Here is a 25,150-nt window from a genome sequence, read left to right as displayed (position 1 = left end):
TGTGCCCCATTGATGCTGTGCCCCATTGATACTGTGCCCCATTGATGATGAGCCCATTGATGCTGTGTGCCATTGATGAAGTGCCCCTTTTATGCTGTGCCCCATTGATGCTGTCCCATTGATGATGAGCCCCATTGATGATGAGCCCATTGATGATGCGCCCCATTTATGCTGTGCCCCATTGATGATGAGCCCCATTGATGATGCGCCCCATTTATGCTGTGCCCCATTGATGCTGTGTCCCTTTGATGCTGTGCCCCGTTGATGCTGTGTTGATGGTGTGCCCCATTGATGATTTGCCCCATTGATGATAAGCCCCATTGATGCTGTGTCTTATTGATGCTGTGCCCCTTTGATGCTGTGTTGATGGTGTGCCCCATTGATGATTTGCCCCATTGAGGATAAGCCCCATTGATGCTGTGCCCCATTGATGGTGTGCCCCATTGATGGTGTGCCCCATTGATGATTTACCCCATGGATGATAAGCCCCATTGATGCTGTGCCTCATTGATGATTCGCTCCATTGATGGTGTGCCCTATTTATGGCCGTATTTCGCTGTCACACAGCGCCTCTTGGACAGTGAATGGGTTTTCTCTGGTTTCGGCTTGGACCCTCACACCCTGAGGCGCGTGGACGGTGGCATCACCTGCACTGGCACCAATGTTAGTGGAGCAGACGTAGGCATCTATTTATGAAGACGACATTCGCTACACACCTTGGTAGCGCCATACATGGCCACTGTTGGATACGGACGGGCCGCCGTAGCAGAAGACAGGTTTATGATCAGCCCTTTTTTCCTGTGAAGAAGAGGAAGAAGAAGTGCCATCAGCTCCACAATCTGCATGTTCCGTGGCTCGTAATGTTCCCACATTGATGTAAATAGTCATCCTGATTCATGAGAGGACTGCAAGATCAGAAGGGGACACATTGCCCGAGGTCCCCTCACTGCACTTTTATCCCGGTTCCCACATTTTTGCCTTAGGACAGGGACAACTTGCACTAAGGCGCCATTTTGTTTCTTGGCAGTTCTCCTATAATTTGATTATTTTTCGCTCCTGTCTTTTTAGTTAATTATTAAAACAAGGGACAAACAGTCACCAATGTGGCAGGTCAGACTGTACATAGTGCAGTGGGGCTGTGTTCAGTTACAAGATCTCTGCTTCCTGACAGTGATGGACAGCACTCCATTCAGATGCTGCAACCATTCTTCATAGCTGGTCCAGGTCACAGCCAGGGAGAAGATACGATTATATCCAGTGGAGACAATGCTCCAAAAGTGTCTGAACTCCGGACTGATATATTGTAACAGAGATTAGCCAGGTATTCGCTCACAGAGCATTGTCCAGAGCTAAAAATTTTGTTTTTTACAAACTTTGCTTCTTCAGTGGCAACTGTTGTAAAGCGTGAGGAGAAGAATTGCAAAGTCAATCCTTAATCACAGAAACTCCATTTCCACCGAATTTCAGCCCTGCCAAAGAAATTACCTGATTAAATCATTTCAGCAATCTTCTCATTAAGTCATTAGAAAGTTGTAACGTGGACAAGGCAGCTGATATCACTCTGTCATGGTGATTGAATTATAAGGGCAGACTGGTTGCTTTAAATGGGGACTGGGACTGGTCATTGTCTTCTTCTGCTAACGATGGTCACTTCCAAGGACACGCGTGCAGTCAAAATTACTTTGCATCTAAAAGGCTTTACAGGCAAGGACATTGCTGCTTGTAACATTTACCCTAAATCAACCATTTATCGACTAGTGAAGAACTTCAAAGAAAGATGTTCATTTGATGTGAAAAAGACTTCAGGGCATCCAAGAAAGTCCAGTAAGTCCCAGGACCATGTCCTAAAGAGGACTCCGCTAAGAAATCTGGAGTCTGGAGAATAAGGGCCAGGAGTCTGGAGAATAAGGGCCAGGAGTCTGGAGAGTAAGGGCCAGGAGTCTGGAGAGTAAGGGCCAGGAGTCTGGAGAATAAGGGCCAGGAGTCTGGAGAATAAGGGCCAGGAGTCTGGAGAGTAAGGGCCAGGAGTCTGGAGAATAAGGGCCAGGAGTCTGGAGAATAAGGGCCAGGAGTCTGGAGAATAAGGGCCAGGAGTCTGGAGAATAAGGGCCAGGAGTCTGGAGAATAAGGGGACAGGAGTCTGGAGAATAAGGGCAGCAGTCTGGAGAATAAGGGGCAGCAGTCTGGAGAATAAGGGGCAGGAGTCTGGAGAATAAGGGCAGCAGTCTGGAGAATAAGGGGCAGCAGTCAGGAGAATAAGGGGACAGGTGTCTGGAGAATAAGGGCCAGGAGTCTGGAGAATAAGGGGCAGGAGTCTGGAGAATAAGGGCAGCAGTCTGGAGAATAAGGGGCAGCAGTCAGGAGAATAAGGGGACAGGTGTCTGGAGAATAAGGGCAGCAGTCTGGAGAATAAGGAGCAGCAGTCTGGAGAATAAGGGGCAGGAGTCTGGAGAATAAGGGGACAGGAGTCTGGAGAATAAGGGCAGCAGTCTGGAGAATAAGGGGCAGCAGTCAGGAGAAAAAGGGGCAGCAGTCTGGAGAATAAGGGGACAGGAGTCTGGAGAATAAGGGCAGCAGTCAGGAGAAAAAGGGGCAGCAGTCTGGAGAATAAGGGGCAGCAGTCTGGAGAATAAGGGGCAGCAGTCTGGAGAATAAGGGGCAGTAGTCTGGAGAATAAGGGGCAGCAGTCAGGAGAATGAGGAGCAGCAGTCTGGAGAATAAGGGGCAGCAGTCTGGAGAATAAGGGGCAGTAGTCTGGAGAATAAGGGGCAGCAGTCTGGAGAATAAGGGGCAGAAGTCTGGAGAATAAGGAGCAGGAGTCTTGACCGCGTATAGCCCATCTGGAAAAAATTTTCCCAGACACCACTCCCCTAAAACGGCCACCTGTAACCAAACAAAGTTCTAGCATCCCCCATTTAACGCTAAATATGCAATAAAAACATAACACGTTAAATTCTTTGGAAAATTTTGGCCACAGCGGCCAGTTTATTAACAAACAACAATTAAATGTTATAATCATAACAAAATTATCTGAAAACTTGAGGGGGAGGGTTCTTGGAGCTAAAAGATCTGGCATCATATATATAGGCAAAACCAACACTTTTTTACCCTCAGCCGTGACCACCAGCTCGAGGGCACCATGTAACCCTTTTTCAGGGCAGACCAAAAAACCCCAAAGCTCCCAAGGACAATCCCTGTCCAGAGCCCGTAACCACAAGCCAGATCCACCCCCATCCAATTGACCTTCCTCCAATAAACATCACCAACTCCAAGAACCCCGCCCCTCGCCAACCACGAACACCCTGACCACCTTAGGCTCGTGAGTGCCCCACCACAGCCAACGCCCTTTCCATGCCCTCCTGCATGGCAAGCGCCCACAAATCAATACCGATATCATTCAGGTGCACACCATCTTCTCTCCAGAAATTACTGACCCCAGCCTCCAACTCAAAGTGCCTCACTGCAATTCCCCCATTCCTGGACACAAACTTCGCCACCGCCCTATTAAGTTTTATCCTGGCCCTATTAATGCCTTTCAAGGATTGAGCCAACCTCCACTGCTTCCTAGGCACGATGTCGGACCACACGTTCAGAACTCCCGGATAAGAGACCCACAATCTCAGAAAATCGAAGCGGATGTCCCTGATCAATTCCCTAACCGGCTTCGTACCCAAATCGTTCCCCCCCATGTACACCAGCAAAATATCCGGAGCTCTATCCAAACGCGCCGCCCGGGAAAATTCTGGCAACACCCTGTTCCATAGCATACCCCGGAACCCCAACCATCGAATCACTACCGTATCACGGCGAAAAACTAACTGCCTGCCGTCCGGCCTGGCGTCGGTACGCGCCGCACCCCAATACACGAACGAATGTCCGAAAATCCAAGTCAATAACGGGGGCCGACCTGAAAAACAGAACAACAATTATATGAACCAGAAGACTACATAGTCCCCAAAAACACCTAATGACGTATGTAAGTCAAATAACGATTAGAATTCCATCGCCCGATTCGTTTAATCACATCAGTCCCTAAACCCAAATCATCTGCCACCGTGGCGGCCCCAATTCTAAAAGAGTGAGACCAGTAGGACCCAGAATCCAATCCCAACTCAACCAAAACCTTTTTCAAAACCGCCGAAAATTGAAAACTGGACAAGAAAGTCCCGTCTTGGTGGCAAAGCAAAGGGCCCGACCTAACCAACCGCAAACTCCAGTACTCCTCCAAACAGCGCTGCGGGCACATCAAACATCCATCGACCCTCCCTAAGACCACCCGCTTATGGAGCGCCCCCTAGCACAGGGTCGCCGAGTCCTAAGTACCGGGTCTCCCTTCTTGCTCTGTCGATGTCACAGTGGCTAGACCCCAGCCTGTGACCCTGTTAAGGGGGATCCAATAAAGGAATAACAGTTCGATGTGTGGGTGGTGATGATGTTATGGTGCGGTGCAGGTCGCAGTAAATAACGAGGACACCTGGTTGCAGTCTCTTTACCTCTTTACTGAAGGCTTCAGGATCCTCAGTCCGGAATACGGTTAACCGGGCTGCGCAAGTCCGGCCGGTCCGATGGCACCTCCAGAGTTCCCTTTGCAGGTGGAAATCTGTGCCTACCTTCTAGCGCTTGTGTGTTGTGGTCCTCCCCTGCTGTGCTTACGGGATAGTCCCCATAACTGTTGTGTCTGTTTCTGAAGTTCCCTCACAACTCGATTATGATGTTCTTCTTCGTCCCCCAGATTATATGGCTAGGACACTGTTATGACCCCAGTGGACAGGGTCTCAGAGGAACGTGTAAGTCTGCGAGATTCAAAAATCCAGCTCATAGGGCTGTGGTAACTGGGTTGACCAAATAGCTACTCCTAACGCCAACACTAGAAGTAGCCGGGGATCATACCTACGGTGATCGCTAGATGACTCGCGCCAGCCGGAGAATCTAACTACCCCTAGGAGAAGAAAACAAAGACCTCTCTTGCCTCCAGAGAAAGGGACCCCAAAGCAAGATACAAGCCCCCCACAAATAATAACGGTGAGGTAAGAGGAAATGACAAACACAGAAATGAACCAGGTTCAGCAAAGAGAGGCCAGCTTACTAATAGCAGAATATAGCAAGATAACTTATCTGGTCAACAAAAACCCTATAAAAATCCACGCTGGAGATTCAAGAACCCCCGAACCGTCTAACGGTCCGGGGGGAGAACACCAGCCCCCTAGAGCTTCCAGCAAAGGTCAGGATACAGATTGGAACAAGCTGGACGAAAATACCAAACAAAACAAAAGCAAAAAGCAAGGAAGCAGACTTAGCTTGAAATACAGGAACCAGGATCATAGGACAAGAGCACAACAGATTAGCTCTGATTTCAACGATGCCAGGCATTGAACTGAAGGTCCAGGGAGCTTATATAGCAACGCCCCTGAACTAACGGCCCAGGTGAGGATATAGGAAAAGACAGAAGCTCCAGAGTCAAATCACTAATGACCACTAGAGGGAGCAAAAAGCAAAATCACAACAGGACGCACCCGTATGACGGGTAGGCTCGGAGTTCTTCCGGGACCCTAGAGTCGCCCCTCTCCAAATGTTGCCCCCTATGTCTTCTTAGGTGATTTGGGTGAGACAGCCCGCCTATAACTGACTGTCCTGCCGTGGGTTTGAAGTTAGGCCTGGAGCTCTATACTTCCTCGGCGTTTCTGGCGACCGGCTGCGCGCCTCAGTAATATGTTGCCTCGACTTACAGCACGACTCCTACTGGTGTTTCTCCTTGTTGCGTTGATCTCGTTTCTCACCCTCCTCAATACACCTCGCTTCTTATCCTTTCTTAGGGTACCGCCGCGATCAGGTGCAGGCGCGGTCCCGTAACGATCTCTCTGTTCGCTAGGTCTCTGCCAGGATCCCACTCCTGACAAGGACCCCCATGAGTCTCTCCCCGCAACACCCTCTGCCACAGGATGTTGCCTGTTCGATTCCCAGTCAGCTTCTCCCTAACTTCCTATCTAACCCCCAGTTTTACCAGACTGTGAGGAGTGGCCTAATACATAGCGCCCTTAGCTCCCCCTGGAGGCCAGACTGTGAAGTGCATTGGTGTCTGTGATACCTGGTCAGGTGAACTCCTTCAGTGCCATCAGACGTACCATCACTCCCCTTAGTGGCGGAGCATCAGTACTGCAACGACCAGGACTCTGGGGCGCTGCACTTACCCTTTCCATACCTGTCAGTCTTTGACCGCCAAATCAAAAAGGAAATACCTCCTACCCAGAAATCAACATCCTCCGTCAACAAACCTCCTGCCCTAACTTTGTTAGGGGACACCAGCTCCCCCAATCTCAAAGCCCCAAAAAACTCCCAGGAATAAGCCAACCTAAACAGAGCAGCTTCGAAATGAGAACCACAAATTCTCCCGACAACATCTCCTAACCTAACTAACAAACTAAACGAAATGGGTCTACGCTTGTCGACACTAACGTTCCCGCTCCAAAAACCCTTCAGGGCCTGCACTACGAGAAAGTTCTTGGTAACATCGACCGACCCCTGCAGCTTAAAACCAAAAGCCAAGCCCGCCATAAATTTGTTCTCTGTCGATACGGACCAACCCCACTCAGCCGCTTTGCCCACCAAAAACAATACCGCCATTGTCCTGTCGCTGTTGGATTCAGCCACTCCCCATTGACCAGACCAGCTCTCCCAAATTTCCCTAGCCGATTTGTAAGCAAGCCACGTCGACCTCGAGACCGAGGATTGAATCAACCACCCTCCTCGTCCGCAACAATTTTCCACAAACGTGAAGGGCATACCACTCCTGAGGCGTCCGCATCTGGCGCCAACTCCCGGAAACGTTCCAACTGTGAACGAGACAAAGCATCTGCTATAGAGTTTTGGACACCCGGTACATGTACCGCAGAAATGTATGCATTTAACTCCAAGCATCGCAACACCAGTTCCCTAATCAGTCTAATCACCGGGGGAGAGGAAGAGGTTAGACTATTGATGATAGCGACTGCGCTTAAATTATCACAGTGAAACCTGACCTTCCGATTTTGAAAAACGTCACCCCAAATCACAACTGACATCACAATTGGGAACAATTCTAGGAGTGCAAGGTTCTTAGTTAAACCCTGCTTCCGCCATCCCTCTGGCCACACACCTGCGCTCCACCGACCTCCGCAATATGCGCCATATGCAACCGAACGGGCTGCATCCGTGTAAATTTCACAATCAAAATCATTCACGGCTTCCAACTGAATCAAGGAGCGACCATTATAATTTGACAAAAAACGCTGCCAAACCACCAAATCTTCTCTATGCTCCTTAGTTAAATGAACAAAATGATGTGCCGCCCTGACACCGGCTGTTGCCAACGACAACCTACGGCAAAAAATCCGACCAATGGGCATAATCCGGCACGCAAAATTCAAACGCCCCAAAAGGGACTGCAACTCCTTCAAAGTCACCTTACGCAAACGACCAATCCTGTGTACCTCTTGTACCAGCAACAAAAGTTTGTCCTCGGGTAACCTACACTCCATTCTCTCTGGATCGATAAGGATGCCCAAAAAACTCAAGACCTTGCCCGGTCCCTCCGTCTTCTCCTTTGCCAACGGTACACCAAAAAGCCCAGCCATCCACTCCATGGTAGCTAACAAATTCCTGCATACGGCAGAATCGGGGGGGCCAATAAACAAAAAATCATCCAAATAATGAGTGGCGGAAGGAACTTTGGAAACATCCCTAATCACCCATTCCAGAAAAGTGCTAAACGTCTCAAACAGTGAACAAAAAATCGAACAGCCCATAGGCAAACATCTATCTAGATACAAACCACCGTTCCAACAACAACCCAACAAAGGAATGCTATCCGGGTGAACCGGGAGCAACCGAAAGGCCGATTCAATATCCGTCTTAGCCAGTAAAGCCCCTTCTCCATACCGCCGTACCCATTGTACTGCTGAGTCAAACGAGGTATACACCACTGAACATAACTCCACATCTATGCCGTCATTAACTGACCTACCCCTTGGATACAACAAATGTTGGATCAACCGAAACTTGTTGGGCTCCTTCTTGGGCACCACCCCCAATGGTGAAATGATCATGCCTTCAATCGGCAATGAACTAAATGGCCCAGCCATCCTACCCAGTTCCACCTCCTTTGCCAACTTACTGCTGACCACCGCAGCATGTAAATCTGCTGACCTCAAATTCTTAGTAGTAAAGGGAACCACATGAGTAGGAGCAGGAATCCGAAAACCCTCAGAAAAACCTCGTAAAAGAATCCCCGCTTTTTCTTGATCCGGGTATCTATTTAGATAAGGGGCCATCCCTTGAAGCCTCACTGGGGACCTCCCCCTTGACCGCCACCCACTCCTGGCTTACCCTTGGCTTTTTTGAAACATTTCGACGCTCCATGGGAACTCCCGTTGCAATGGGAACAAACGTGCTTATATTTGCAGGAGTTCCCGTACTTACATTGGCCATCATTAAATTGCCAACAAGTACTTGACTTTTCTTTCCCACCCTGGGCCCCCTGACCTCCGTTGGCTGGCATGTCCTGACTGCTGGTTGCCGGTGCTCCCGCTCCCATGAAAGGACTGCCCATATCTCATCGGGGCCATGACTTTCAACCAAAGCCCGATATCCTTTTGGTCCCATTTGATTTCGGGCCTAACTGCCTTCCTCTGACGGAACTGCTCGTCATAACACAGCCACGCCTGACCACCATATGTACGATATGCCTCACCTATCGAGTCAAAGTAACAAAACAGGCCCGAACAGTTGTCCGGAAATTTCTCGCCTATGACGCTAGCCAGTATCGCAAAAGCCTTCTGCCAATTAACGAAGGTTTGCGGAATCAACCGCCACCTTCTCTTCTCCTCCTCCTCTTTTTTACTGTCCTCCTTCTTACTCTTGTCTAAGTTAAACTTTTCTAAAGGAAGTAGGGAGAAAATCTCCACATACTCATCCTTCCAAATCCTCTCCTTCACCTCCTTCTTTAAATGCGCACCAAGCGGGCCCTCAAAGCATACGTACACCTCCCCTTTTGCCCTATCGTCCAACTTCACTGTATCCCCCTTATCCTTCTCGGTCTGAACCGACACCGATACGCCGGCAGACGATGCCTGTGCTAACCCCCCTGACCTGGCTGTGTCGCTCGCCGCCCGCGATCCAGCACTCACACCCTGTAACCAGGCTCCCAGAGGTGACCCTCCAGCCCCCTCCGCAACTCCCCCTTCTAGACTTTTCAAAAAATGTGACACCCCGGCCAGAATATCACTAATTCCCGACACACCAGAGCCCCCTACCCCCACCAGTGTGCTGCTGTCGGTTGCCGTACCCCCACTACCCCCAATCTCACCTAACCTACCCCCTGACTGAGACAAACGAGACATGGACGTATACTCACGAGGCTGCGCGGGTGCCGTGTCCCTGCCAGCTGGACATCCAGACTCCTGCGGTGCTCCGTCCTCCAGCGGCTCGCTCCCGGACTCGCTCCTGGCGTCGTAGCCCTGCTGCTCCAGGCCCGTGCCCCTGGCCTCCTCGTCACCAGGGGGGACCGAAGCAAGGGTTCCTTGGCGCTCCCTGGACCGTCTGCCAGACCTGGATCTGCCGTCAGCTGCAGTCTCCCGCAGCCTGCTGCCTCTTGATGTGCTGCCATTGTCCCCAGGTAGAGCACCAGGCAAAGAATCCGGAGGCTGCCTGCCATGCAGCCTGCTCTGCCTGCCGCTCCGTGTGTCGGGCGCCTGTCCTCCTGCAGCTCTACGGGTGTCTGTGTCCGCAGACACCGCCATGCTCCCACCTGCAGCCGTCGCAGCTGCCTGCCGCCTTGTCACCACCGCCGACCGAGCCGTGCGCCCCAGCGCCACGCCGCAGCTGCTGTGCTCTCTCCCAGCCTGTACTGATCCCTGGCGCGCAGGCGCAGTCCGGACTTCCAGTGTGGCCTGCATTACCGGCGAAGCCTGCCTGGCCGCCGTGCTCCTCGCCTCCGTGGTACGACGCCGTGCCGCGCCGGCAGGTCAGGGGCCAGGATTCCTGCCGGAGGCAGCGCCGGGCGGGTCGGCCGCACCGCTGCACCTAGCCTCTGCAGGGTCCCGTGTGGGGCTCCGCGGCCTCCGCCTGCCGCGCGTCGCGATCTCCGGCGACAACTGCTCCGGGGCTCTGGTCCTCCGCTCCCAAGCAAGGAGGCCAGCTGCTCCTGCAGCCATCCGTCCCTGCGCGATCTCGCCACATCCCGCAGCCTGTCCATCATGCTCTCCACAGAATCCATGGTGAGTCTTCTTAATGTAGAGGGGGTTGCAAAGCCTTGTGCAGCGGGTCTCTCTTTGGGGTTCTTTTCCCGCTGACTTACTCGTGACTGCCAATTCTCCAGCACTTTTTCCCCCCTGTCACTGATCCCCAGCCCCCCAGCTCCTCCCCCCTTTTCCCTATAGCCAATCCTCTCCATTAGTTTGAAAAATAATATGGAAAAAACCCTCCCATGGCAACGCAGTCATGGAGGGCCTCCATCTAGCTCTGCCCATTCCAGCCCCCCTCTGGAGAATAAGGGGCAGGAGTCTGGAGAATAAGGAGCAGGAGTCTGGAGAATAAGGGGCAGGAGTCTGGAGAATAAGGGGCAGGAGTCTGGAGAATAAGGAGCAGGAGTCTAGAGAATAAGGGTCAGGAGTCCGGAGGATAAGGGGCAGAAGTCTGAAGGGTAAGGGGTAGGAGTCTGGGGAATAAGGAGCAGGAGTCTGGAGAATAAGGGGCAGGAGTCTGGAGAATAAGGGGCAGAAGTCTGAAGGGTAAGGGGCAGGAGTCTGGGGAATAAGGGGCAGGAGCCTGGATAATAAGGGGAAGGAGTCTGGATAATAAGGGGTAGGAGTGTGGAGGATAAGGGGCAGGAGTCCGGAGGATAAGGGGCAGCAGTCTGAAGGATAAGGGGTAGGAGTCTGGAGAATAAGGAGCAGGAGTCTGGAGAATAAGGGGCAGGAGTCTGGAGAATAAGGGGCAGAAGTCTGAAGGGTAAGGGGCAGGAGTCTGGGGAATAAGGAGCAGGAGTCGAGAATAAGGGGCAGGAGCCTGGATAATAAGGGGAAGGAGTCTGGATAATAAGGGGTAGGAGTGTGGAGGATAAGGGGCAGGAGTGTGTAGACTACTGGTATCCCGTCACCTCCATCATCAGTATCTGGTGACCGCCCGTCACTTCCATCATCAGTTCTGGTGACCGCCCGTCACCTCCATCATCAGTATCTAATGATTGCCCATCACCTTCATCAGTATCGACGGGCGGTCACCAGATAATGATGATGGAGGCGACGGGCAGTCACCAGATACTGATGATGAAGGTGACCGGTAGTCACCAGATATTGATGGAAGTGATGGGCAGTCACCAGATACTGATGATGGAGGTGACGGGCAGTCACCAGATACTGATGATGGAGGCGACGGGCAATCAGCAGATACTGATGATGGAGGTGACGGGCGGTTACCATATACTGATGATGGAGGCGACGGGTAGTCACCAGATACTGATGATGGAGGTGACCGGTAGTCACCAGATGCTGATGATGGAGGTGGTGGGCGGTCACCAGATACTGATGATGGAGGTGGTGGGTGGTCACCAGATACTGATGATGGAGGTGACCGGCGGTCACCAGATACTGATGATGGAGGTGGTGGGCGGTCACCAGATACTGATGATGGAGGTGACCGGCGGTCACCAGATACTGATGATGGAGGTGGTGGGCGGTCACCAGATACTGATGATAGAGGTGACCGGCGGTCACCAGATACTGATGATGGAGGTGGTGGGCGGTCACCAGATACTGATGATGGAGGCGATGGGCGGTCACCAGACACTGATGGGATGTAATTTATCTTGTTCATTCACTTTATATCTTGGTAATAGGTTATAGTAGAAGAACCTTTGGCACAAAACGTAATCTTGAAGTCAATAATGTGTTTTATTGCAGGCACACTGGGCAGATATAACAGAACCGACGTTTTGGCCTCCATTGGCCTTTATCAAGATTATCTGTCCAGGGATAGCAGGGAAAGAGTGATATCTGTATGAAGACATCTGGAGCATAGGCAGCCTGCAGTGTAGTTGTCAGTTGAGATTTATTTTGTTATATTTTATATGAATTGAATATTTATGTTTTGTTTAGATAACCTTGATAAAGGCCAATGGAGGCCGAAACATTGGTTCTGTTATATCTGCCCAGTGTGCCTGCGATAAAACACATTATTGACTTCAAGATTACGTTTTGTGCCAAAGGTTCTTCTACTATATTCAACGCTTTTTCCTGGCGGCTCGTCATCTAGGGATTGCGGACCCCTCTACTACATTATATTTGGTAATAGGTCATTTCTCGTTCTCTCCTCTCGTTGTACGTCCTCTTACTCTGCAGCTTTGTTTCCTGACACTTCGCATCGTCCTGAATGTAGCAGAAAGTTACAAAACTTGTCATCTTCTCATTTATACAGCGATGATGTAGTGCAGCCCCAATATTACCCCATGCACCCAATATCACCCCCGCCCCCAATATCACCCCCACCCCCAATATCACCACCCGCCTCATTATTACCCCGTGACCCAATATTAACCCCCATCCCCAATATCACCTCCCGCCCCAATATCACCCCCCACCCTGTACCTCTGCACCATTCTAGGGAGCACAATCCGGGTCATCTAAAAAACACAAGAGGTAATCAACTGTAAGAGCAAGTTTATCACTCTGCAGGGGGAGGAGACTCATAGCTCCTCCTATCTGTATCACCCTTCAGGGTGAGGAGGCTCATAGCTCCTCCTATCTGTATCACCCTTCAGGGTGAGGAGGCTCATTGCTCCTCCTATCTGTATCACACTTCAGTGGGAGGAGACTCATAGCTCCTCCTATCTGTATCACCCTGCAGTGGGAGGAGACTCATAGCTCCTACTATCTGTATCACCCTGCAGGGGGAGGAGACTCTTAGCTCCTCCTATCTGTATCACCCTGCAGGGGAGGAGACTCTTAGCTCCTCCTATCTATCACCCTGCAGGGGGAGGAGACTCATAGCTCCTCCTATCTGTATTACCCTGCAGGGGGAGGAGACTCATAGCTCCTCCTATCTGTATCACCCTTCAGGGTGAGGAGGCTCATTGCTCCTCCTATCTGTATCACACTTCAGTGGGAGGAGACTCATAGCTCCTCCTATCTGTATCACCCTGCAGTGGGAGGAGACTCATAGCTCCTACTATCTGTATCACCCTGCAGGGGGAGGAGACTCTTAGCTCCTCCTATCTGTATCACCCTGCAGGGGAGGAGACTCTTAGCTCCTCCTATCTATCACCCTGCAGGGGGAGGAGACTCATAGCTCCTCCTATCTGTATCACCCTGCAGGGGGAGGAGACTCATAGCTCCTCCTATCTATCACCCTGCAGGAGGAGGAGACTCATAGCTCCTACTATCTGTATCACCCTGCAGGGGGAGGAGACTCTTAGCCCCTCCTATCTATCACCCTTCAGGGGGAGGAGACTCATAGCTCCTCCTATCTATCACCCTGCAGGGGAGGAGACTCTTAGCTCCTCCTATCTATCACCCTGCAGGGGGAGGAGACTCATACCTCCTCCTATCTGTATCACCCTGCAGGGGGAGGAGACTCATAGCTCCTCCTATCTGTATCACCCTGCAGGGGGAGGACTCATAGCTCCTCCTATCTGTATCACCCTGCAGGGGGAGGAGACTCATAGCTCCTTCTATCTGTATCACCCTGCAGGGGGAGAAGACTCCTAGCTCCTCCTATCTGTATCACCCTGCAGGAGGAGGAGACTACTGTATATTATGAGGATGTCCACTTACTTGCACTGTGGATAATATGTTGCAGTTCAGGATGTTGTCTATTTCCTAGAAATTTAAGCAAATGGAAAAAATAATTATTTTTTGTCATAAACATCCATTATTACAAGAGGGGGGGTGCAGGGCAGAGACATTTATAGACAATCCTCAGACCCCTTTTATTTTAGGACGAGTGGAGCTGCTGTATTAAGTACAAACAGAAGGCAGGCTAAGGAGCAGAGTCTGTGTCCACCTATGGCTCCCGGGTCATGAGCCACCTCCGTGAGTATGAAAGCGCGAGCAAGACCCTGAGGAGGATCCGGGAGGAGCTGCATTGCACAAGCGCCAAAGCCGCAGGTGCCTCCAAACCGAGGAACAATCAGCTCCAGGCGGAGGTAAAGAGGCTGAAATTAATGAGCTGGAGGTAACAAGCCTTCATAAGAGAGGAGTGGTCCCTTCAAGGAAAAACGAATGAGGACAGATTTAGAAAAATGGCTGATAACAGAAAGCAAAGGCAGATGGGGATGCAGCCTGAGAGCTAGGTGGAGGATGATGAGCAGGATGATGATCAGCAGAAAGCCCCACTTGGCAGCCTGTAAAGTCACCCGCAGGCCACGTGCAGCAAGCTCCCTGCAGGACAAGCGACATTGACATCTGGGCGCAGTTCTGGCTCTGGGGAGGACAGTGACAACAGGGAGGGGCGTGAATGGCAGAGATAAAGCTCCTGGAGGCCCAGTGTGCCTTCAAAACTTTCATCTTGGTGACGATTTACCGGAGAAGGCACCTGGGGGCCAGAAGAAAAAAGCAAAGACCACCAAGGCAAAGCTGGAGGAACCTGTAAGCTATGTGTATGCCCCCCTCCCTGTATCCCCTGAGTCGGCTACAGGGTCAGCTCGCTGTATAAGCCCTGTTGCCCAGCCCAGGTTCTGCTGTGGATCCTGTGAAAAGGCGCGTGGGGATTACAAAGCAACATACTGAGGCGCAGAGCTCCGTCTCTGCTTGTAGTAAAACATCTCCCGCTCTGACCATGGTACCTAAGAAAGGAAAAGCTGCCCTTGAGAACATCTCTTACTCTGAGGAGGAAACTGAGGGTGAGGTTCGGTTCTGGCTTACAGGGGGCTTACAGGGGGTGCAGAGTCTCCTTTTTCTGGAGATTTAAAGTCCTTGGAGGGAGGGACTGGCCCCGAGTCCGGAGACGAGGACAATAAAAAGAAAAAAACACTTGGGAATGGACACCTCAGTGTCGTTAAAGAGCGGGAAGGATTCCTCTTCTGAGACAGAGGATAAGGGGAGTGGGAAGAAGAAAGTTATCTAACTCAATCAGCAATGATGGTGGTACCCACTCCGTTGATGATGGTGTCCATTAATGTCGCCAGCAAAAAGTCAAATACAGCCAGATTTGCGGCCTTTGATTTTCTCAGCTGGGTTGAAGCTGACATTTTCTTTTTGCAAGAGACCAGGCTGCCAAATATAGCTGACATGTTTAAAGCTAAGAGAGAGTGGAGACTCGGGCCCTCCTACTGGTCTCTTGACGCCGAGCCATATAGCGGAGTGGCGGTCCTTTTACCGCACCGGTGGAATGCCGATGGGTTATTGAGTTAGAAATGGGGAGGTGCCTGATTTTGGATGTCCTCATGAAGGGACAAGAGCTCCGGCTCATTAACATCTATGGTCCCCAATCTAAGTGGGACCGGAAGTGTCTCTTTATGAGGATCAAGCCCTACCTTTTTACAAGTCCGCAGGTTGTCTTTGGAGGGGACTTCAATGCTGTCACGAGGCCCCGAGATAGAGGAGGTTCCAGAGACAAGTTGACTTATGATAGTGTCGCCCTTAATAGTATAGCTAGGGAGGCTCACCTGGTGGATGTCCACATTCGGCACACCCCAGGCCACAAGGGGTTCACCTATCATAGAGGTAACTGTAGGTACAGAATAGATAGGTTTTATTTAAAGGAGGAATCTGTCTTTAGCAGTGTCTGTTGTTGATGTGAAGTTCTCCAACCACTGTTTAATTTTGTTTTCTTTGAATGTTACAGAGACCCTCCGGATGGGAAGAGAGTTTTGGAGACTCAATTCGTCTCTCTTGGAAGAAGCGGAGATAATACAATCCTTTGCTTATGAGGTGTCAGTACGATAGACACGCATCTTTGGTTTTTGAGAGGGATTACGGGGAGTACTGCTCATCCAACCCTTACAGAAACTGCAAGATGTCAGTGAATAGTAAAGTAGTAACAGCACTGGTCGAGACTATGGGGTCCCTGAGGCGATCCAGATCAGGGATCCTGGAGGTGGTCAGATCCTTCTACTCGCACCTCTCGGGGAAGAGGGATCTTGATTGGGATGAGATGTCGGCTTTCCTGGCTGAAGCCATCCCTGAACCAGGGGAAGACCCCTCTCTTGACGTTTTGACAGAGATAATCAGGGAAGAGGAAGTTCAGTTGGCGATTGAAGGGCTTGCCCAAAAAAATTTGCCCGGTCCAGATGGCTTAACATCTGAATTATATAAGACCTTTAAGGATGCTTTGGTTCCCCTCTTGATTGAGGTATTCAATGACTGTCTTTCCTCAGGCACTCTGCCAAAGTCAATGAGGAGGTCTGCCCTGATCATTTTATCAAAGGGTAATGAGTAGGACCCATCTTGCATTGAGAATAGGCGTCCCATAGCGCTTCACAGGAAGGTCCTGGCAAAGGTAATCGGCTGGTGAAATTTGCACCACATCTCCTTTCGGAGGCCCCGCATTGCTCTGTTCCAGGCCACAGCACATTTAGTGCTGTGCTTTGTGTCCGAGAGGCAGTGAAACAGGGTAGGGCTGATCACTGGAAGGGGTACATGCTGTCACTGACCCAGGCAAAAGCTTTTGATCGGGTTAATCACGAGTTCCTCTGAGATATGGCCTGCCGGGGGGTTTGATGATTGGCTTAAGACCTTGTACAGTGGGGCAGAGAGTTTCCCGCTTGTGAACGGTTGTATTGGCAGCTCTTTTGAGGTTGGATCTGGTGTTCACCAGGGTTGTCCCTTGGGCCCGCTGCTGTATGTGTTTGCAATTGACCCACTTCTTAGGAGGGTGGAGTGTGGACTATTGGCTGGGATCGAGATGGACCGGGCAGCACCGGAAGCCACTCTGAGGGTGGTGGCGTATGCCGATAATGTCACTGTTTTTGTTTCCTCTCACGAGGAGGCAGGGTGGCTGATGTCAGAGGTAGATCGCTACTCGGAGGCATCTGGGTCCAAGATCAACCGGCATAAGTGTGAGAGTCTCTGGCTGGGAGGAGGAGATCCTGGTTTTGATCTCCCGGACACCCTTCCAGGACCCAAAGTCTCTATAAAAGTCCTCGGCATCGGCATCGAATTTGGCCAGGGGGATTACCCCAAACAAAATTGGGACATCAGGCTAGAGATCGCCACTCAGAAGGTGAACCAATGGAAGGGTTGGTCTTTGACCCTAAGGTAAAGACTAAACCTGATCAAAACCTACCTGCTCTCTTTACTGATTTATCTGGGCAGTGTGTGCACCTTGCCAGAGTCTCTCTAGACTCGGTCTACAGTTTTTTCTTCCAACTGTTATGGGGAAATAGACAACCTGGTCAAGAGGGAGGTTACTTACCATACGAGGAGACTAAGAGGGTTGGGTATGGTCAACCCTGTGATATTCCTTGTGGATTCCTTCATTAAGATCAATATTGCAAACCTCTGAAAAGAGGCTTCCTCCGTGGTATCAAGAGCCCTGCAGCAGACTTACAGCAGGAGTCGGTCCACATGTTACAGAAGGACAGAGAGAGTAAGGAGCGCTGCGGTGAGCTTACTTGCCGGAGCGCAGGACCTGAAACATGTGACCTCCGGAGGAGTGGATGGAGGCAGAGCCAGATGCTGAGTGGCGGCGGAGACCGGCAGAGCCAGAGAGTAGTCTGAACATGCCAAAGTCAAGCCGGGAGGTCAATGTAGTGCCAAAAGGGTGAGAGGTATGCCTGGTTGGGACGTAGCAAAAAGGTTGGGGAGCTGAAGATAGCAGTGCAGTACAAACAGGGCAGACAGGAAGGAAGTTAGAGTACCAAGCCGAAGCTCAGAGCCAGAAACAGACAATTAGCACAGAGTCACAAGGCAAAGCACAGAGCGAGAAAACAGACTGAGTTATACACAAGAAAGCAACCGGACAACAGTATGCAAGCACACCAGGGGGTCAGTCACACAGCCAAGACAGATGTATCACTGACAAGGATCCCCAGATGAAGGTGGGTAAATATAGCCCACCCCAAGCCAGAAGGAGGCTATACAAATTAACCCCGAGAGGACAGGGAAGGAACTTGGCATACAAATGGTTTTCTCTAAGGGTACTGTCACACAGTGCAATTTTCGTCGCTACGACGGCACGATCCGTGACGTCGCAGCGTCGTATGATTATCGCTCCAGCGTCGTAGACTGCGGTCACACTTTGCAATCACGGCGCTGGAGCGATGCCGAAGTCCCCGGGTAACCAGGGTAAACATCGGGTTACTAAGCGCAGGGCCGCGCTTAGTAACCCGATGTTTACCCTGGTTGCCAGCGTAAACGTTAAAAAAACAAACAGTACATACTTACATTCCGGTATCTGTCCCCGGCGTCTCAGCTTCTCTGCACTGTGTGAGCACCATAGCCGGAAGGCAGAGCGGTGACGTCACCGCTGTGCTCGCTTTCCGGCCGGCAGGCGCTCACAGTGCAGAGAAGCTGAGACGCCGGGGACAGACACCGGAATGTAAGTATGTACTGTTTGTTTTTTTAATGTTTACGCTTGTAACCAGGGTAAACATCGGGTTACTAAGCGCGGCCCTGCGCTTAGTTACCCGATGTTTACCCTGGTTACAAGCGAACACATCGCTGGATCGCTGTCACACACAACGATCCAGCGATGTCAGCGGGTGATCAAGCGACGAAAGAAAGTTCCAAACGATCTGCTATGACGTACGATTCTCAGCGTGATGTCTGATCGCAGTAGCGTGTCAGACACAGCGATATCGTAACGATATCGCTAGAACGTCACGAATCGTGCCGTCGTAGCGATCAAAATTGCACTGTGTGACAGTACCCTAAGTCTAAAAAGAACGGTTCGCAGATGGTGCAAGTGGGATTGACTATCAGGTGAGTACACTAAGATGTCATCAAGATAAATGACCACAAAATGCCCATTTAGATCAGAAAAAATGACATTAATAAAATTTTGAAAGACAGCAGGAGCGTTAGTCAGACCGAAGGGCATGACCAGGTTCTCAAACAGTCCTTCAGACTTGAGAAATGCAGTTTTCCACTCATCCCCTTCATGAACCCTTATCAGGTATAGGCCAACCGTAAATCAAGCTTGGAAAATCATTTGGCCCCGAGAGTTGGTTACACAGATCTGGAATGAGGGGGAGTGGATACGTGTTTCTCACGGTACTCTTGTTGAGTTCCCAAAAGTCGAGGCACGACCGCAAACCACCATCTTTTTCCTTAACAAAAAAACCCAGCAGCTACAGGGGAGACAGAAGGGTGAATATGCCCTTTGCGGAGACTCTCCGCAATATACCTCTTCATGGCTTGGCGCTCGGGCCCGGACAGATTAAACAAACAAGCTGTCACAATCCAATTTTGGATTTGTGGCAGTTCTGGTTTGCCTCAGTTTAAAACCTTTTTCCCTTTCTGGTCATCGGGGGTTAATGTAGTTCCTCCCCCCCCCCCCCCCCGGTGGCCGCTGGTGTTATTGCATTGCTGCTGGGTCAGCTGATGCTTGTGGTGACCACTCCCTCCATCCTTTAAGAGGTCACCTGGTTCATCAGCTGACTGTCGGTGTTAGTTCATTCTTCAGCGACGAAGCTGGGAGTAGGAGCTTGCTGGGAACTGTTGTTCTACTGCTGTGTCCAGTGAATCTGGTGTTTCTTCCTGCTGTGCTGTGCCTTGCAGCATTAAGCTAAGTGTTGTTTTCTTTTACCTTGTCTGTATTTCCTTACCCCGTGTTGTATTAGTGCAGCGGTGGGACCAGTGCTCTCACCTGCCAGTTCCCTACTTAGGGATAGGTGCAGGGCAAGTGAGGGACTAGGTATCCTGGTCGGCGACGGGTTGAAAGAACCCGTATAGGGACGGTAGCAAGATCAGGGCACATCTGCAGGCCAGTGCAGGAGGTGCCTATTCCCCCAGTCCCTACCGACAGAGCCCACCATTGTAATTGTGTCCCCGGTGTTCCCTTGTGTGTTGTGCTGTTTGTGACAGACCTACTTTTGGGTCGTGTTATACCGGGTCAGTCACTTCGTGACATTAACATCGACCGTCACATTTTTTCTGGCGAGCCATAGCTCAAATGCAGGCCTTCGCCCAACTGCTCCAGACTCTCACCACTGAGCTTAAGGATCTGCGTGGTGAGGTGGTGCAGCAGCTGCAGCAATTGTTGGGGTTCTGGGCCTCGGCTCAGGTTCAGGCTCTACCAGAACCCAAGATATCTCTCCCAGACAGGTTCTCTGGAGGGAGAGATAAATTTTTGGTTTTTAAGGAAGCCTGCAAGTTATACTTCAGGCTCCGCCCTTGTTCATCAGGGAGTGAGGAACAACAGGTGGGAATCATCGTTTCCCTTCTTAAAGGTGATCCCCAATCCTGGGCCTTCTCCCTGCCGACCGATTCACCATCCCTACGGTCGGTGGACGAGTTTTTTATGGCTCTGGCACTGGTGTATGGTGATCCAGATGGCGTCTCCCTGGCGGAATCCCGACTCCGTAAGATCAAGCAAGGGGGTCGGTTGGCTGAGGAGTACTGTTCAGAGTTCAGGAGGTGGGCCACTGACACACAATGGAATGACCCGGCCCTTAGGAGCAATTTTGTGCAGGGTCTGTTCCCTAGGTTGCAGGATACTCTGGTACAGTACGCCGCACCCATGTCGTTGGAGGCCGCCATGTCCCTTGCCATCCGGGTGGATAGACGCTTGAGGGAGAGGCATACACCAAATATGCCCCCTGTAGTCCTTGCTAGGGAGGAGGACACACCTGATCAGGCGGATGAACCCATACAGGTGGGAGGAGTTGGTTCCCAAACGGAGTTGTCTGGGGTTCGCCGTGGTGTGGGGGCATGTTTTTACTGTGGGCAGACTGGTCATTTTATCAATGCCTGCCCAGCTCGCGCCAAAATTCCTGTTCCATCTAAAAAGCCGCGTCCCCCTGGTTGTGTGGAAGGAAGCGACCAGGGAGTGTATATTTCCTCCATTTTTTCGTCTCAGTGTTCCTTACCTGCTGAAGTGGTTGTTGGTGGGGTAACTGAGAATGTTCCGGTGCTTGTGGACAGTGGAGCAGGAGTCAATTTGGTGGATGCTCATTTTGTCCTGACCCATCGCCTGATGAGTAGGACGCTAGCGAGACCCTTAAGCGTCCAGGCCATTGACTCTGCCCCGCTCAGCCAGGGGAGCATTACCCAAGTCGTAGACAATATACATCTGCGTATAGGGGCTTGTCATGAAGAGTCCCTGTCATGCTACACCTTGGAGGGCATACCAACACCCATGGTCTTAGGTCTCCCTTGGTTGAAAAGACACAACCCGGTCATAGACTGGCGGTCCAGAGAAGTAGTCAGCTGGGGTCAGTCGTGAGGACTGCTGCCCGGGAACTATGATCTCTGCCGTCCTTCTACAACCTACCCCTTCTTCTCCAATGGGGGCAGTAGAGGTGCTTGAAGAGAGTAGGGGCAAGACTCTACCCTCACTACATTCTAACCCGGTATGTCAGAGACCTCTTAGGAGGAGGGGTCAGAGGAGAGTGGTGGATCTCTCGATGCATTGTGGGGGAGTGAGTTTGGCGACACAGGGGGACACCTCTGTTGTCGGTTCTGTAAAGAGTTCACCATCTTGTGCCAGACGCATGCGTGAAAATAAACGTTCAGGTCTGGACCTGTGTGTGAATGATTACGTATGGGTGTCCACCAAAAATATCAGGTGGAAGTGTGAAACTGGAATCTGGAGTTCAAGGGTAATCGGGCCATATCGGGTGTCAGCCATTGTCAGTCCGAAGACTTACCAGTTGGAGTTACCCTCAGTAATGCCCATACACAACTCATTCCACAGGTCGGCACTCTGGAGATTTGTGCCGCTCACGTTGTCATCTCCATCATGCTGTGTCTACCGTAAACCTGAGGGTCAGGTGATTGAGGAGGTGAACTCTGGTGAATCGAGACATTCTCACTGTGGGTTGTTTACTGGTGAGGTCCTGTGTTGAGGGTCCAGAGGCCCCTCATTGAAAGGGGCGTACTGTCACTCACGATCCAATTTTGGATTTGTGGCAGATCTGGTTTGCCTCAGTTTAAAACCTTTTTTCCTTTCTAGTCATTGGGGGTTAATGTAGTTTTCCCCCCCCCGGTTGCCGCTGGTGTTATTGCATTGCTGCTGGGTCAGCTGATGCTTGTGGTGACCACTCCCTCCATCCTTTAAATAGTCACCTGGTTCATCAGCTGACTGTCGGTGTTAGTTCATTCTTCAGCGACCAAGCTGGGAACTGTTGTTCTACCGCGGTGTCCAGTGAATCTGGTGTTTCTTCCTGCTGTGCTGTACCTTGCAGCATTAAGCTAAGTGTTGTTTTCTTTTACCTTGTCTGTACTTCCTTACCCCGTGTTGTATTAGTGCAGCGGTGGGACCAGTGCTCTCACCTGCCAGTTCCCTACTTAGGGATAGGTGCAGGGCAAGTGAGGGACTAGGTATCCTGGTCGGCGATGGGTTGAAAGAACCCGTATAGGAACGGTAGCAAGATCAGGGCACATCTGCAGGCCAGTGCAGGAGGTGCCCATTCCCCCAGTCCCTACCGACAGGGCCCACCGTTGTAATTGTGTCCCCGGTGTTCCCTTGTGTGTTGTGCTGTTCGTGACAGACCTACTTTTGGGTCGTGTTATACCGGGTCAGTCACTTCGTGACACAAGCCTTGGGAAGTTTAGCCCCAGGAACTAAGTCAATGGCACAATCGAAAGGTCTATGTGGTGGTAGCACCTCAGCCTCACTTTCGGAAAACATGTCTTCTAAGTCTTTTAGGTACTCCAGAATACCCTCCAGACCAACAGACGACACAGATACAGATTTTAAAGGGGTGAACAAAAGCACAGAATTGCAACACAGACTCTTACAATTGCACCCCCATTGGACAATTTCCCCAGATACCCAATCAATAACGGAGTTATGGCGTTTGAAGCCAAGGCATACCCAGAACCAGACCCGCAGGCAAATTATTCAGGACAAAACACCTTATGTTTTCCACATGAGCAGGACCCACTCTAAGTGAAAAAACCTCAGACGCAAAACAGATTCCCTCTCGGGTGAGAGGAGAGGAGTCAATAACCACCACTTTGACAGGGGATTCAAGCCTAACTGTCTCTATTTTATAAAGAGTCACAACATGAGAGTCAATTTAATTGATGGTGGATCCACAGTCAACAAAAGCGGTAGTCAAAACGGGACCAACAACAATCTCCAACTCCACCTGGAGAAGGATTTTAGCAAATGGGGAAAATTGTACCTGGGAATCTGGGCAACCTCCTTGATCATTACCCAGACTTAGGCATTTCCCGATATCTTAGATGAGGAGGGACAAGAGAGAAAGTCCTTTTTTCAGTGTCCCGAGGCTCCGCAGTAAAAGCATAGCTGATTATCTCTGCGATGTCTCCTCTCTCTCTCGTTGACCAAGATGGCTCCCACGTCCATGGGTTCTGTATGCAAAGCGGTGTTCCCAGAGCTGGAGTATAAAAGGGTTTCCTGCTGCATCACTGGCGTGGAGCCTATGGTCCATACGAACAGCCTGAATCATGGCGTCCTCCAGAGTATCCGAGGGAGGATGCGAGGCCAAAGCATCCTGCAAATGGTTGGACAGGCCTCTGTGGAACAGCCCTCTTAAGGTGGCATCATTTCAGGATTTTTCAGCCACCCAACGTCTGAACTCGGATCAAAACTACTCTGCTGAGTGCTTCCCCTGTGTCACACTCCTCACCATATCCTCAGCCAGACACACTCTTTCAGGCTTATCATAAATATGCCCAAGCGCCTCAAAGAACAGATCCTCAGACATACGTTCTTGAGCGGAGGGAGAGAGAAAGACCAAGCCTGTGGAGGCCCTCTTAATAAACAAATAATAATTCCCACCCTCTGGCTTTCATTCCAAGAGGGGTTTGGACTCAGGGAGAAAAACAATTTACACCCCTCTTTGAACACCCTGAATAATTTTTTATCCCCAGAAAAGGTGTCAGGCAACTTAACAGGTGGTTTAGGGAAGATTAGGGAAACATCTGTGGCACTCTCACCCCAACCCCCAGAAGGAAAAGAACCCCGCACGGCATCAGCAACCTCTCTCTGAACCTGTTGATGCAACTGAGCCAGGGTTAGCTGCTCCACAGATAGTTTTTGAATCATTTGAGTGAGGCTATTCACCTGCTCAGAGAGAGCATGCAGTGGATCCATGACCAAAGAAAAAAAAAGGTGCAAAGTCTCATTTAAATGTTTAGGTCAGTGATAATATCAAGAGTCCTGCTGCAGACTTACAGCAGAAGTCGGTGTATATGTTACAGAAGGATAGAGAGAGAGTAAGGAGCGCTGCAGTGAGTTTACCTGCCAGAGCGCAGGACCTGAAATAAGTGACCTCCGGAGGAGTGGATGGAAGCGGAGCCATAAGCCGAGTGGCAGCGGAGACCGGCAGAGCTGGAGAGTAGTCTGAACATGTCGAAGTCAAGCCAGGAGGTCAATGTAGTGCCAAAAGGGTGAGACATAAGCGTGGTCAGGGCGTGGCAAAAAGGTCGCTGAGCCGAAGATAGTGGTGCTGTACAAACAGGGCAGACATGAGGGAAGTTAGAGTACCAACCCGAAGGTCAGGGCCAGAAACAGACAATTAGCACAGTCACAAGACAAAGCACAGAACGAGAAAACAGACCGAGGTATACACAAGAAAGCAACCGGAAAACAGTATGCAAGCACACCAGGGGGTCAGACACACACAGCCAAGACAGATGTATCACTGACAAGGATCCCCAGATGAAGGTGGATAAATATAGGCCTCCCCAAACCAGAAGGAGATATACAAAATAACCCAGAGAGGACAGGGAAGGAACCCTGTCCACAACCATGACACGTGGGTATTCTCCTGTAGGGGATGGTTTCAGCCTTTCTTCCAGGAATGGGAGACAGGAGGGCACACCGCATGGACATCTCCGGCTTACACTACCTTGGTTCTGAAGGTAATTTGCCGGTGGGGTCTGGGAATGTGGGAGATCAGGACTCTGCCAAGGAAACTCCTAGACAATACGGTTCTGTTGATCCATTTCCAGAGGCCTCTGGCGCTCAGGGACTTCCCAAGTCGGGATCTTGGGGTGGGTTTGTATCTTTTGAATTCTATCAGGATCCCCTCAAAGTTTTGGGACTT

At 50.8% G+C, this 25,150-nt stretch overlaps 1 protein-coding gene across 1 annotated transcript in view; it reads right to left on the bottom strand.

The window, feature by feature from the left end:
* The window catches only part of LOC143774238 (very-long-chain 3-oxoacyl-CoA reductase-like), an 87,805-nt gene that overhangs the window by 44,768 nt on the left and 17,887 nt on the right, over positions 1–25,150 (bottom strand). Inside the window, exons 6-8 of the mRNA XM_077261626.1 lie at positions 13,803–13,847; positions 12,618–12,652; positions 717–798 (exon numbers count right to left, since the gene is read on the bottom strand). Of these exons, the coding sequence (XP_077117741.1) occupies positions 717–798; positions 12,618–12,652; positions 13,803–13,847 (162 nt within the window). The remainder of the gene's footprint in view (positions 1–716; positions 799–12,617; positions 12,653–13,802; positions 13,848–25,150) is intronic.

The sequence above is a fragment of the Ranitomeya variabilis genome, chromosome 5 (assembly GCF_051348905.1).
Source record: "Ranitomeya variabilis isolate aRanVar5 chromosome 5, aRanVar5.hap1, whole genome shotgun sequence".
Classification (NCBI taxonomy): domain Eukaryota; kingdom Metazoa; phylum Chordata; class Amphibia; order Anura; family Dendrobatidae; genus Ranitomeya; species Ranitomeya variabilis.
Note: the sequence above shows the minus strand (reverse complement) of the source record. Positions and strands in the feature narration are given on the sequence as shown.